At 43.6% G+C, this 15,275-nt stretch overlaps 2 protein-coding genes across 7 annotated transcripts in view; one reads left to right on the top strand and one right to left on the bottom strand.

Moving 5' to 3' along the window:
• The window catches only part of MEIS2 (Meis homeobox 2), a 190,181-nt gene extending 188,555 nt beyond the window's left edge, over nt 1–1,626 (bottom strand). For 2 of the 6 annotated variants that reach the window (XM_085580400.1, XM_077784066.2), the window contains exons 1-2: nt 1,479–1,625; nt 158–450 (exon numbers count right to left, since the gene is read on the bottom strand). In XM_085580400.1, the coding sequence (XP_085436526.1) occupies nt 158–169 (12 nt within the window). In that variant the 5' untranslated portion in view covers nt 170–450; nt 1,479–1,625. Of the gene's footprint in view, nt 1–157; nt 451–1,478 lie in introns of all 6 variants that reach the window. The other 4 variants (XM_085580394.1, XM_085580398.1, XM_021539299.4 and 1 more) reach the window with 4 other exon arrangements.
• LOC144246481 (uncharacterized) lies at nt 310–9,512 on the top strand. Its single transcript, XM_085582389.1, has 6 exons — nt 310–313; nt 915–1,243; nt 3,046–3,124; nt 4,605–4,707; nt 5,113–5,138; nt 6,825–9,512. The coding sequence occupies exons 1-6, from the start codon at nt 310–312 to the stop codon at nt 6,983–6,985; spliced, it is 702 nt and encodes a 233-aa protein (XP_085438515.1). The 3' UTR covers nt 6,986–9,512.
• Nucleotides 9,513–15,275: the final 5,763 nt, after the last annotated feature.

The raw sequence follows: 15,275 nt of genomic DNA, 5'->3' as shown, positions 1-15,275 counted from the left end.
GACACTCATGCACACACACAAAAAGCCAGCGAATAATTTTTGCTGCTATTTTTTAATAGTGGCCGCCATCATCATCAGCAACAGAGGAGAGCAAATCGGACAGGCCCCTCTTAAGAGAGGATTTATATATAGGTAAGTGTTGGAGATTTAAACCTACCCTTTGCGCCATCAGTCTGCGCTCCAATAAACTCCTGGATGTGTCGTATATTTAATATCCCAGTCCAGCAAAGAAAGTGATTTAGAGTGAAGAAGATTCCTTTTTTTTTTTTTTTTTTGCAACCCACTTATAGACTTCTCCTATCCTCCAATATGGGTAAATAATAGTAATAACAACAATAACAACAATATATAAAAAACAGTCAAGAACCACGATGAGTTTCTGTGTTTTCTTCTTTTTTTCTGTCTCTTTCTCTTTCCTTTTTCTGTCTCTGTTTTTCCTTTTTTCTTTCTCTACGCAAAAAAAAAAAAAAAAAAAAAAAAAAAAAAAAAAAAATTGTCAAGCCCCCAAACTGAAGGTTACGATCGGCCCGTCAGCAACCCACATGTAACCAAACTGTCGTGTCTCATGGCTTTTTGCCACTCCAGCTGTCAATCAAAGCCAGGGAATGTCAAGGTAGTGAATGAATGATGGTTGATGATGATGAAGAAGAGAGGAGGAATCTTTTTAACCCCGGTTTCTTCTTCCAGTAACTCCGTGCTCGGGTTTTGCCTTTTAGGATCGCTTATAGGGTTGTTGGTTTTGGTTTTGTTTTGTTTTTTTCAAAGTACTGTGAAGGGGGGTGGGGAAAGATGCGAAGAAAAATTGAATAGTTTGCAAAGCCCGGACTTCCCCCTCTCTCCTTTTTTTTTTTTTTTTTTTTCCTCCCGGCAGGTATTTTGTCTCCCTCTCTCCCTCACTCCCTGGGATGAGTGAGTGTCAGTAAGTGTTGGCAGGTTGGCTGCCGGCTGCCTTATAGAAGAGGCTCAGTTTTGCGGCGCTGATCGGCGGGAGAATGAAGTGACGGAACCCGGAAGTAGTGGTGGCCATAGCCAGTCCTGCAGCGCGGCGGCGGCGGCGGCGGGGAGCGGCGGCGGGGAGCGGCGGCGGCGGGGAGCGGCGGGGCGCGGCGGCGGGCGCGGGCGCGGGGCGGCGGGGCGCCCCAGCCGGCGGAGCGCCGGGGATGCGCAGCGCGGCGGCGGGGCGGCCGCGGCGCCGCGCGGGGGGAGCCGCGCAGCAGCCCCTGCCCCGAGCGAAGCACGGCGTGTAGGAAGGAGCGAGCGAGCGTGCGAGCGAGAGGGAGGGAGGGAGCGAGGGAGGGAGGAGGGAGGGAGGGAGCGAGGGAGGGAGCGAGGGAGGGAGGCAGGGGAGGAAGGACAGGGAGAGTGCGTGTGTGCGAGAGGGGGGAGAGGCAGGGGAAACTGCAGAGAGCGAGAAGAAAAGTGCGGTAGAAGCCCGGCCCCGGGTCGGTTTGCGCTCGATTATTTGAGCAACAAAATACCTTCCGATTACCCGCGCTGTCGGGCGTCTGGCGGCGCGCGGGGCCGCCCGCTCGGGTCGCCGGCTCCGGCCGCTGCCGCGCGCGGTGCGCGAGCGCGGGGGCAGCGCGAGCTACAGCGCGCGGGGGGGCCGCGCGGAGCTGCTGCGCCCGCGGCAGCCGCGCTGCTCCGGCACGGCGCTCCCGGGCCCGCCGGCGCGCCGCGCTGCCGGCCGGGCGGCTGCCCTCGGACAATTCATCCTGCTTTCCTAAAGATTAATTTTCCAGGGCATGGAGAGAACGCCTCGTTCAAACCGTGTTGGGCACCGCTCTTCATTAAGTGATCGCTGCTATCAAACACGCTCTGGATGTCTTGAAGGGGAGGGGGGGGCGGGGAGAGGCGGAGGGAAGAGGGGGAAATCCCTTTTAGTTTTGCGATTAGGCTGCCAGGCTTTGTAAAGGGCTTAAAAACAAAGTCATGCTCAGTCTTTTGTAGGAGAGATCCAGATGTTATGTAGATTTCTGTGTGCATGTTCGTTTTGAGCGGATCCGGCGGTGAGCGCAGTATTTACGTGTGTGTGTGTTGCTGGACTTTACCGTTTATCGACGTTGCGCTTGTGGAATGTATGCTGGAGTATTAACTCGGTAATGCCTTCTAATGGTAGTGCTAATTACAGTGGGGTTATTTAGCAAATTAAGTGAGATGATGCACCCCCCCAACCCTTGAGTACCGAATGAACTTTTCCGAACACACAGGCACACACACACACACACACGCGCGTTAATTTTGGTGCGTTTCTCTCGCCCAATCACTTCGCTGAAGCTACACCATGCCTTACCTCAGAGCAGTCAATTACCAAAGCTACCCGGGATCATCAATCATGGGGGATGCTTGAAGTTTAGGGGAGGAGCGATGGTCAAACTATCGATTGCTGCAGTTTTGTTCTCCCCAGCCCCCCACCCTCGTTCACGGTCCCCTGCACATAAAATCTAAAACAGACTATCCCGTTAATAGTGGAATTTATCAATGATTATGTACCCGTTTGTGAATGTGGCCTCATACATAGATGGCTTTTGAAAACACACGGCAGAAAATATATTATTCCGTTAGATTTTGCTTTGCTTTGCTTTTCGTGGTGATGACGATGCTTTTCAGAGGTTTAGGGTTTTTTTTTAACTTTAAGAAAATGACTTAAGGGGTAGTTATAGATATTTGGCCTGATTTTAATAGGCAAAGGGAATGAGCTCCAGAGGTCAATAAACCCCTCCAAAATGATGAATGATTGAGTACCTGTGATGATGATAGTGATTACCGGAGCAATTAAACAGTTTGATTAAATGAGCCATCATAACAATGATGTCTGCGGGAAATCAGCCCTCACGTATAAAGAAAGATAGTGTGGAGAGCTGACAAACGCCAGTGGGCATTCCTGCATGTTCCGCTAGCGCCGAGCCCTGCAGAGCAGGGCTGTATTTACAAATATGAGGGGAATACGCAGAAAAGTCCCTCTCCTACTTATAGCCAGAGTTGCACCCTGCTTAAAACCCGCCAGAAGCCGGAGAGCACACACGGGTTTTTTTTTTTTCCTAGAGGATCTCCTCCAAGATTAAAGCTAGTCCTAAGAGCAACCGAATTGCTGTGACTGACTTTCACGGGACTGTAAAGAGAGGTGAGTAGAAGAGCCCTTAGTATGTAGATCTCTTTCAAGCAGTGGTTAAGTCAATTCATTTCGCAGGGAAAAAGCCAGTCTTCTTGTGCAGTATTTTATACTCTGTCGTATAAATCGGTAACGTAATTCAAGATATTCATGGTAATGAATGCTTGGCTAATCCTTTGGGTGCGCGGAGACCTACAGAGCAGTAGGTTATGCAAATCCTTTCCTACTTTTACAGCTGTAGTTTTCTAGCAGATTTTTTTAAGAGATCTAGTCATCGGTGAATGTTATTTGTTTTCTTTTTTTCCCCCTTCTTTCTTCCCCCTCCCTGCCCCCCCCGCTCCGTGCCCCAAAGATGCCAGATTTCTCAACTTGCATGGAATCATTTGCTTGTGATGCAGCCAGCTTAGAGGACGTGGTTCAAATATTTGTAGCTTCCAAAGTTATTTTTTAACCGTGGCAGTGCAAACCTAGAGCCTTGTCTCTTGAGATATACAAATGTGCCTCTTTTAAAATAGTTTAAGTATCACCAAAGAAGAGGTCTTTCCTTATAAACTGGCTGTGCAAAAGTAATCTGCCTACATTTAAGGCTCCATGCATTTTTTTTAGACTGCAAGCTGTAAGAGAAGTTAATCAGTTTTCTTCTCAAAAAAAGTTAGATTACTTGGCTCCCATAGAAGGAATTATTTTATTGCTTAGAATATAATTTTAGACCACTTTTTTTTTTTTTGCTAATTCTATTTTTCACAGAAATCTCTGTAGCTCTCAGCTGCCCTGACTAAGAAATCCTGAGAAAACAGACTAAAGTCAAAGCTGAGAAAAAGCAACCAAAGACTTGTGCAGTGTTCAGTGCTGCTCCTTTCAATTGTTTAATTTTTTTTTTCCCCCTCCTAAAGTAATTAACCCCCTGCGCTGTCTTGCCCTGCTGTGCACGTTTGTAATCTGGGACAGGGACCAACTTTTAAAAATTATTCTAACTTGATAGAAAGTGAAATTTCATATAGTAAATGAAGATCTTTCATGTTCCTCCTGTGTCTTTTTTTTCCACGTGAAAAGAGTTGAAGCCTTTTTCCTCATCACTATCCCAGTGGATTAAAGCACACAGAGAACGTGGTTTATAAAGCGCTACAGTTTAGCCATTAAAAAGGGATCTCAATTTAGTGCCCTTAAGTGAATGTACTCATCTATTAACAAAGATGCTGCCGGGAACTTGGAGGAAAATGGGATACGTGTGAGCAGAAAGTGAGGGCTTTCACATACTTAGGTGATTTTTTATTTACACCCCCCCCCCACTAGTGACATTTCTCTTTTTAAAAAAAGCAATTCGGAAAAATTAAAATGGGTAATTTCCATTGCTCCTGAATCGCTTCCAAAGCGAGGGCTGTTTTCAGGAAAAGTGTGAGATAGATAGAGTCGGGGTGGTGACTGGTTTTTTTCCTTTTCTTAGGTGGTTTTTTTTTTGTTGTTTTTTTTTTTGGTTTTTTTTTTTTGATAGATCGGCTCAAAAGTCCAAAGAGAAATGAGGTGTCCGGTATGGAAGTGCATCTCAGTCAACCGCCAGCTCCTTTTGCCGAGGCTGGAAATGGTTTTAACAGGCGGTAAAATTTCATCTTGTGGTGTCAAATTGGGGTCAGTTTGGGGTTAGCGCTCTCAGTGTCCGAGCAGGAGCTGTCCAGCTGTGTGGGGATTCATTAAGGGCAAAAGATCCGTTTCAAGAAAAACAATACAAAGACAATCAGAGGGCTAAAGATCCTCTTCAAATCGCATTTTACAAGTGCACCAGAACAAATATGGATGCTGAAACCTATTCCCTTCAAACTCCCAAATCGGCTTCTTAGCCCTCGGAAGGAGCGAGAGAGAAAATCCTCTAAAAGTTAAGAAGAGTCTGTTTTCAATCAGCCTTTCCGAAGTGTGGCATCTTAGTCCTTTGCTGGCTTTGAGGCATGCCTCTCTTGCTTGCTCGTTACATCTCTCCCCGCCTCCCTCTCTCTCTTTTTCCACAGCCTTGCAAAAGTGGATGGCACAACAGGTAATATTTCAGATTTCAAGAATAAATCCCACTGGAGATCTTAAACCGCTGTTTTGCACGTGCGTGTGTTCCTATCACAAGATTTAATGCAAATATAAAGTTTTTAGGGGGAAACAAAGCCATGCTTGCAAGAAATCCTATTGTACCCTGTAGAAAATTTTGAGCTCTCCTTGTAAGTGATCCTCCGGTCCGATGGGTAATTTAGGCTAGATTTACTTTCCGGTTCTTAGCACTTGTGGAAAGCACCTATTGCTAATCTGGTTTATTAAATTCGCATGGTTTAAATCCTCTTAACGTCCCTACATCTGTTAGGACAATTGACGCCTTGCTACAGGGACAAATAACTTGAACCTTAATCTTGTTTGTAACTTTATTCAATGTTTGTTTGTTTGTCTGCTGAGTTCAAGTATTTTGGAGGATGCCATTGTGTTCGGTAACGCATAGACTGCATTTGAAAGCAAAACTCCTCTTAGACGGGTCAGGGATATCATGCAACACAGTGAAAAATTTAGCATATTCGAACTGGCTTTTTATCTCGAGCTATCATTCTGGGCAATGTGTCATAATTAATGAAGAAAGCAATCTGTCTGTTAAAATATGGACGCTGGACATCACTGTGACACTGTAGTGAAATTCATGTGAATTTTACTTTTTGTTTTGCTTGCAAGGCAAAGTGTGGAGTTTAAATAGTACCTTTTTCTTTTTATAATCAGGATTGTGCCACACTTAAATTCCTACCCCCAAACCCGCTCTTTACCACACTCTCTTTTGCCCTTACGGTTGCTTTTTACAACTTCAGTCACTTTTTATTCGTCTCAGCGCTCTTTGATTCGCCTCCGACTCACCGCAGCTGCAAGACTCTCGAGGTCCCATCTCGGGTGCCCCTGTGAAATCATGCACGTTTTAGCTTCTGCAGATCACTGGGTTCATTTAGCTCCTCACCCTGATCCCCCCGTCTGCCAGCGGTGTGCTTTGCTTTTCAGTAATGTATTATTATTATTTGTCGAAAATCTTTCTAGTCCTGAAAGTCAATGGTAGCCCATCACAGTGAACTTTTCTTGACCTCGACTGCGGTATGACTGAGATCTCTGCGAGCTGGATTAGGAGGAGGTTCATTTACTTACCTGTTACTTCGCTTTTTGCTCTTTCTTTCACCCCTTCGCCCTGTGTTTTTTGTTTGTTTGTTTGTTTTGGTTTTTTTTGTTTTTTTTGGTTTTTTTTGGGAAAACCCCCAACCCCGCACGAAACAAGAACGATCCGGGCTCTCCCTCCCCTGCCGCCCTGTGTCCCCTCGCCGCCGGGACGCGGGGCTGCAGCCCGGCGCTGGCGGGCTGCCCCGGCGGGCGCTGCCATCAGCAGCCCTCTAGCGCTATCTGGCGGGGCTCCAGCCCCAGCCCGAGCCGCGCCGGGCCCGGCTCGCCGCCGCCGGGGCCGCGGGGCCGGCGCGGGGCTCGCTCCGCGGCCGCAGCGCCCTCGTCCCCGGCCAGCGGCTCCCGCGGGACGCTGGGGAGGCCCAGCCCCCGGTTCCACCCCTGGGGGCCGAAACCCGCCGTGGGAAGGGGCACAGAGATGAAGCCTTTCAAGCCTTTCGCGTTTGTCCGGCTTATGTCGTTCGCGTGGTGTGAAGCACTAAACAGAGAAGAGTTCTTTTTTTTTTTTTTTTTTTTTTTAAATTATGTTATTTAGGCTGGAATGCTTGTGAAAGTGGAATGTTTGTAAAAGTGGAGACCATAAACAGTCGACGTGTATTTCCATCACACGCCAGAGGGAAAAAAAATAAAGAAGAAAAGAAGAAAACAACGACAAACCTGTCAGGTCTTCCCACTAATACTGTTTGCACAGGGTAGTAAAAAATCTAGTTTGCAATTGTTCTAAGAATCCCGAAGTATGAAAAAAATTTAATCTTTCCGGTGTAACATGGTAACCAAAAGGACAGTTAGGGCAAAGTAAATGGCTTTAGTGTGATACCAGAAAATCTGCAAAGGCTTCAAACTCTCCACAAGCTCACTCAAAATATCTCCTTTTGTTCTCCAGCTGCCTATAAAACTCCAGAAGAGAAGTGCTCTCAGTTTTACACTGGAGTTCTTGGTCCAGAGAGGACAATATACTCCTACCTCTTTTGAAATGATACGGAGACTCACAACACACAGACAATCACTCGAAGCACGAATTTCCTTTTTTCCTTTCTTTTTTTCTTTCTTTCTTTTTTTTTTTTTTTCCAAGAACTGCTCGGCCCATTGTTTGAACTGGGATTCAGTGCAGAGCCCAAAGAGAAAAGGAAAAAAAAATCCTGAGAGCCCAGTTTGGTATTGCACAGAGAGTGAGCTGACAAAATATTATAGCGTGTTTCCTAGAAGTACATGGTGAGAGCCGGCGGTGTGTTCCCGAAAAGAGGTTGCTTTTTATTTCCACCACCACCCCCCTCAAGATTGTGATCCTCTTTGTATGTCTTTCTTTTGATCCCACAAAGAGAATGCAATACACATATATGTGTTTGCTCTCCATACAAGAAATGCCATACAATGGAATATGTGGCCGGTTAGTCCTCATAATGCTTAGTTTTGCTGTAATTAATTGAAAACAGTTATTAGGTCGTCATTGGCAATAGCGTAAATAATTGCAGCAGATTTTTACTTAAAATTGACCGGTCATAGAGTGATAGATCGATTCGAGGTATAAAAATGATGTATCAAAACATCAATGTCGATTATTTGAAATATTGTAGTCGAATCTTTTTATTGCTTCATCGGTTAAGTGTCTGAAAGTGCTGTGTTCCAACATATATTTATGTTGTCAATACTGTCAAAACTGTCAGTTTTATTACAGTGGATTTGTAATACATTTCGGATTTGCTCATTTACATAAAATGTCCACCTCAGATACCCCTCCTTTTCTCCATCTCTGGAAATCTGTGTCAGTTTAATGAAAGGATTCAAGACTCATACCTGAAGAGGGGGGAAAAAAAGAAAAAGGAAAGGAGAAAAAAAAAAAAAAAAAGTAGGTGTTACTCCATTATGTCCAATTTTAACATCCGTTTGGAAAGCTTGGGCTATTTCTGACTCGCCAAAAGAGGGAATTCCTCCCCCCTTCCCCCTCCCTCCCCCGGCCCCGCTTATTTCCCCAGTAGAATTTAAATACTTTTCTACTCTCACACCTAGATTAAACCATCCAGAAGAATTGAGAAATTGTACAGGGTTACAGTGAGGAGCCAAAGCACACCTGTGAATGCCGCACCCTTCCCAAAGAGAGCAACAGCCCCCCGAACCACGCATACACGCACAGGGTTTTGAATCCTGCTAGAAAGAAGGAGACAAAAGGAGCAATAAATATGTGTGTGATCCTTTCCTAACGGTTTGGAGCCCAAAGGAAAAAAGCAAACTGTAAGCAGTGTTGAGCATTTGGTGCCCCCTGCCCCTATTTTATCCGGGTCTGATCGATGTGATTATTCCCTTTAACTGTAAGAAGTGATTTTTTTATTGACGTGATCTCAGGTAAATTTTCTCCAAGAGCCCAGCTGAGGGATAGAGAAACTCAAGAATAAATAAATAAGTCCATTTGCACAATAAACTCTCTTCGATAGAACAAAGAGTGAAATTAGGCAAGTAACTTTATTTCCCACCCCTTTCCGAGGATGAGGGTGTTTAAAGGTGTTGGTGAGATGGACCTGAGGGGTATGTGGGTTGGTTTCTTTCCCCTTCCCCCTTCCCGCAACGCCACCCCCCTCCTCCCCCCCTTCCCCCCGGGATATCTGTGTTTAAATAGATGCTGAAGAGATTTCTGAGTTCACGGGAAAGAAGGAAGGTTAGTTAAGGGAATGGCAGCGCGCCTGGCAGGTATTTTAATGACTGTCCATTCCTTTGAACACTTTGAATTTCTCTGCTTCTTGTACAGAATATGTTTCCCAAACCAAGTATGATTTCTGTTGTAACTCTCGTGTGTGATTGTGATCCCTTCTGAGGTAAATTGAGAAGAACGCTGCGCAAAAGGAGGAAATCGCCCCTGGGGTGCTTTGTTTACTTTGGTTTGTAAAATCCTGCTAGGAGATGGTTTCCTCAGTGTGTGGCAAGTGTTTCTTCAAGAAATTCATCAGCCCTTCTACAATTACTTCGAGCTCCGAGGGAAGAAAGCTGCCATCACTTTCTCACATCACAAGGTGTTGCACGGGGGAGAGAAGAAAAGGCTGGAGCATTTAATTATAATGAGGAGGGGGTGTGGGGAGAGCGGAGGCTGCAGAAAGCCGTCCCAAGCCTGTACCTGGAAAATAAAAACCTGCAAGGGTATACTTGGGAAGCGTGTGCCATTTAGACATGGGGAAAAGTACCCCGTCTTGTGCAGTAATTAGTCTGAACAATAAACATAATTGGAACAAAATCAGTTGGAAGTTTCTGCGTTTTTAATTACGTTTCATTTTGTGGTAAGCCGTAAAATTATGAATGCCTCTCAATTAAACACTATCCACTTGTAAAGCATTTAACAACAATTATTCCTTAATCAGTTGGAATGTTAGCCACAAATGATGCTGTTAAACATCAAAGGGACGCCTTAGACGTTACCTTTTAGTCATAAGTAAGAGGATTAATTTCTATAATTAGAGGGGATAAATATGTGCATAAATAAATCTAATTTTTTTACACGCTCTCATCCCGTCTGGGAGAGGCGAGGATCTTTGACATTGCTCGCACTCCTAGCTTTCCCTGGTCGGAGGGGACCCGGGAGCACGAGGTGAGAAGCCCCTGCGGGGAGCCCCGGTCCTGCGCGCAGCTCCTCAGGCGCCGGCCCCGAGTTCAGTTCCCCGCGGCCGCGCTGCGGCTGGGCCTGCGGTTCGTGCCACCACGGACAAGGGGCTTACTTCCCTACTCGGCTTTTATTTACCTGGGGTTTTTGGGATTTTTTTACGGCACCTGTGGTCTACCTGGCTGTTCATTCATTTCCCTTGGGGACAATTTGCTGTCCCCAAACGAAGCTCGAGATTTGAGTCGAATACCGCAAATAAAATTAGCATGACCTTGATTATACCCCGTACGAATATCTCATTTACCTAATGACTTTATGTCACGTACGCAGAGGGTCAATTTCCTTTTAACCTTTCCCATTGCTGCAGTAAGCATTCCTTTATAATCAATGGCTGTTTGAATAATCAATTCGCATTTTATGATCCCTGACAAACTCAATATACGTGTGCCTGGTTTCAGCAAAGCAGCCGGCCCCGCTCCGCGCCGTTTTCACGTCCGAAGAGTTTTGCGGCGGGGTTTCCCGGCTCCTCGGGGAGCGCCCGGGCCGCTGCGGGCTCCGCGGGGCTGCGCGGGCGCTGCGCGGGGCCGGCAAGAGCCGCCCTGGCACAAAGGCGCCGGCCAGCATCCCCGCGCCTCTAGCGCCGGCAATTCCGCGCGTTCCCCACTAGCTCAGCCCGAAACAGGCGACCTTCCCGCCTCCTCCCTCGGTCTCCTTCTTAAGAATGCGCACAGCAAAAAGCCCGTCTCCCGGGACAGTTTCCCCTTTTTCGTCTTTGCTGGGACAACCAGCCGTGGGAGGAAGATTTCCCCGGCTCTGCAGCCAAGGGCAGGCGGCCTCCCGGTAGCCCGACCTCCCTGACCACTGCTGAGAGGAGCCAGGTGTCCTCGGCCAGGTCGGCACCTGTGAAAACTCGAATGAGTCCTTGCCTCAGCCTCACTGTACTGCTGACGTTCGACAGCCTCACTCACTGCCACCAACCTCTTTTATTGCCTCTCAGCCATCTCCCAACGGTGGGTCGGGAAAGTTGTCCCAGAAGTGCAACCCCCAAGCACAACTCGAGTGCAAAAGTGTATGCGGAAAGGAGAGGGGTTAGGGCATGCTGAACTTTGCAAATGTTTTTTCTATAAGTAGATCACGTTTGCTGTGATCTATGGTGTGAGTTGGGAACTGAGACTTACTGCAACCCTGTTCCCTCTATTGGATAATTAACGCTGATTCATAGCAGGTTCTACCTACGAATGTGTGTTTCGTTTTTCTCTGCAGGGTCCATGGTTCTTTGGTATGTTGTTATTCCCTGAAAGGTAATTGCACTTGATATTCTCTCGGGGAAGGCTCATTAGCCAAGGGCAGGGTGGCCGTTGCCAATCTCAGTCTCTATCAACAATTCAATGCAAACATTTGCCCCAGAGGTTCAGTACAACACTCCCAGCTCACAAAACAGTACTTGGATACAACATTTCTCTTAAAAAGCCTTAGGTATATGTATATATTCCACCCAAGCAGGAAGAATATTAGTTTAGGGGGTTTTTGATTAACCCTTTGTTGCAAGTGGTCAAAGATACACAAGATTAGACATGTCGCCTTGCATTGCAGGACTTTGCCCTTCCTTCTATAAATAACCAGGACACAACCCTGGATGAAACAGTAGAAAAGGTCACATCTCACACTCCTCTGTATTCAGTCCCTTACCCTCTCTTAACATTTACAAAATGCATGTCGAAAACACTTTTCCACTGCCCACCATTGCAGACCTATATTTGACTTTTTTCTCACCCATGTCTGCTGTCATCTCTAGCTCCTTTCATCTCTCCTGATAAATTAATTACCTCACTAATGGAAGGCAATGAAACTCAGGTATAAGGTAAGTTAGGGAACATAGAGTCGTTAATATATACAATTTTATGAAGCTGAATCCTCTATGATTGTTCTAATTTTATTTTTTTCCCTCTATTGCTCATAATTTTGAAAATTTTATTCTTCCATTTGAGTCTTGTCAGTCTGAGCAGGATGATTCACAGTAACACTGCAGAGAAGATCCCATTCTCACAGAAGAAAATGGTCCCCACAGGAGAATAAAGAGGAAGCAGAGGGACAACATCTAGACTTAACAAGTTCTCAGACATCATCGTGTTTTCCATGTTAGAATAAAAGGATCTAGGATTTTTTATTTATGGTGAATTAGATGGGATATTCTTTTTGGTAATGGTGTTAAAGGGAAGAGACTGGTCTGAATTCCAAATAATAGGCCCTGTGTCTAAAATGTCTATCCTACTGCATTTACATACTTCTACTGACCATGATTTTCCTATCACTCTTAGCCGAGAATGCAAAAAGCAAAACTCATCTATGCTGAATCACCACTGACTTTAATGTTCCTACATTAGAAAGGAAATTGTCCTACACTGTGTCTATACAGCAAATAGCTCTAAAAGACTAGACACACATGCCACCAGTTTTAATTCTCACTGACCAGAAGGGCTGCCAATCATTCCATACACCTCACCTATTAAGGGGACCACAAGTTCGTAGTAAAACACCTCAGTGCTGAGAATCTCTGTCAACAATGTTTTCCATGCTGACAGTCTTCAGTATCAAGTCTAAACCTGTCCCAAAGTCCCACTGACTGAAGGAGAGCATGGATGGGGGACACAAGACAGGATTCTGCAAAGAAGTTTTGCAGGATGCCAAATCTGCAGGTGTGAGGTATTGAACTTGCTAAGTCATAATGATAGTAAATTGGACAGTCCAGTTCCGCCCTTCTAGCAAACCCTCAGTACAAGAAAACATCAGTTCTTTAATTCATACTTTGGTGATTCACAGTTGGGGTTTTGTTTGACACTTTAAGTATCTTTCATGTCATGGTGGTACATTCTGCTTTTTCGAAAGCATTTTTCAAGATGAACTGGCTTTTCAGTGATGAAACATGATCAAGTTAATGCACTAATAGATTTCATTTTTAAAGTACTTCCTAAATTTAAAACTTGTCTCATGCATTTATAAACCATCACTAATAGTTCTATTGATCAATGATATAAATAGCTCCAGCAGAGGCTTTTCTTTGATGTAGACAAACATAAACAGCATTGAGAAAATAACACACAAGTGATTGTTCTGTATTCTTACCTTTAGGCTATATTATGATCACAATAAGACATATCTAGGCATGTGTCATACTGGATAATACTATTTCTTCAGTGTTTTCAGGGCACACAGCTACCTTGGACTTCACAACAGCTGAGACTTGTCATTTAAAAGCATGGTACTGGTATTAGAAAAAAACAAAACTCTACTGATATGTAATTATTAACCCATATGTTGAGTTTATTTAAGAATTTATTCACATTAAATATGCAAATTCTTTTATTTCTATTATTCATGTGCCAAGCTAAAAACAAACATTTCAAATATTTTTATCTTTTATGGAAGAGATGATGAAACTATTCATTTAAAATGAGCCCTTGGATGAATGAAGCTATATTTTCTGGGCTCAGATCTCTTATTCCCAGTTGAGAATCCCACTTCATATGAAGGAATTTTGCTTCATTTTACTTCAAAACATTGACCAAGTAAGGCTTAAGCAAACAGTTTTAATTCATTCACAATATGTTCATTTGGGCTTTTAATTTCATTACTCTTGATATGTTACTGATCACCTATCACACTTGCTCTATTTCCCAAAAGGTTGTTTGAAATTATTTACGAGACTAAATGAATAATAAAAATGCCTGAGAAATATTTCTGTCTGTGTTTGCATACTTTAGTTTTGTGCAGGTATTAATTGACAGCCTGATCCTGCTTCCTTTCCATTAGAAGCAGGATTTGGTCCATAAAGGAAATGCATTCATCTAATATTTGTTCAGAGAAAATCTTTCTTGCTTTAATTTTCACATGTATGATCATAAACATGACCAAAACAAGAGCCAGCTGAACCCCCTTCAGCTGCTTTGCAACTAGGGTTGCAGCATGAACCCAGGAGCAACCAGTTTTGACACTGTAGGTTGATTTCAGCTTCTAAACATTATGGAAAATCATAAACATTATGGAAAACCACTGCTCTTGGTTAAACTTCAGATCACTTTCCCTGGTGAATGGTTTTTGATACTCAATTAAGATCATATCTTTTGATTCAAAAGAAAATTTCTTTTTGTTGTTTTTTTTTCCAGACTCAATTCATTGAAGAATATCTAGCAAGATTCTTAGAATTTGAGAGCGTCACTGTTCTCATGACACAATCCTCCATAAATGGGAAAAAACATACAAATATCTTGACCCAGCCTTCCTCAGGCACCGAACAGTTTAACAGACTTTTCTTAGATTAACAAGCATGAAAAGAATGGGATTTTGTACCCATTGTGTTGCAATCAGTATACTTGTTAGGTGGAGTTTTTCCTGGGAAGGAGTATATTATTGTACTGTATTCTTAAAGTGGGAATTTATTCTACTGGATTTACCACAAAAAATAAGTAAAATGAAATTTTTTTTCCTCAGATAAAAAAGTGTTTTCAGTCAGAGGAACAGCTTAATTTTCACTTGGATTCGGAGATCCAAATTGTCCTAGAATCTGAAATACTAGGATGAAACAGTTAATCTTGGTATTCTTTTCTGAATAAAATACTAAATAATTCCATTGCAGTTCCAATGAAACATGCTAAATTTTGTTGATATGAACACACAAAGAAAAAACAGTCAAAAATAACTCATGGACCCCTTTCTCTTCACTTAAGCTGGAGAAACTCTAGGGAAGTTAATGGAGTTGCAGTGATAGAAGACTCTAGTAAGGTGAGAATTATACAACTTGTGTTTAACTTGATGCTATTACTTTAAAGACAGAGTTTACTTCACTAAATAACCTGAAAATAAACACAAAACAAAGGGCAAATGAGACAAATTACAAGTAAGCATGCATGCAAAAAAGGTAAGTGCAAATTAGATTTGAATATGCATGAGTCACAAATCATTGACAGTTTGAAATAATGCAAAACAGCTTTATAAATGAGGTTAAGGCAAGGGACATCAAAGAAAGGCATTGCTAAATCAATAGCAATTTGATTGTGCATATACTTGTAAATTGTGGTTACAGTTTTTGTGACATAGGAGAAAAATACTGCACATGCAGTGAGAAAGGGACACATAAATACTCTTTTTGAATATGTTATTTTTTTTTTGCAATTCAGCATTTACTTGGAGGCCTGGTATGTATAAAGTGACCAGATATAATTTCTTAATTTTTTCCCCCAGGAGAATTATAGTTTCCATTGAGTATCCAATCTCCTGTGTTGTGCTGCTTAGTATGACAAAAATTCAGTTGTCAACAATACTGCAAAAGAGAATAATTACTCACTTCATTTGGCTTCAGTAGAAGGATCACCTGCTAATGAAAATCCTGTCATAAAATCATAGTCA

This window comes from Lonchura striata, chromosome 5 (genome assembly GCF_050655825.1).
Source record: "Lonchura striata isolate lonStrDom1 chromosome 5, ASM5065582v1, whole genome shotgun sequence".
Lineage (NCBI taxonomy): Eukaryota > Metazoa > Chordata > Aves > Passeriformes > Estrildidae > Lonchura > Lonchura striata.
The sequence above is the reverse complement of the archived record's forward strand: the minus strand, read 5'-3'. Positions and strand labels throughout refer to the sequence as shown.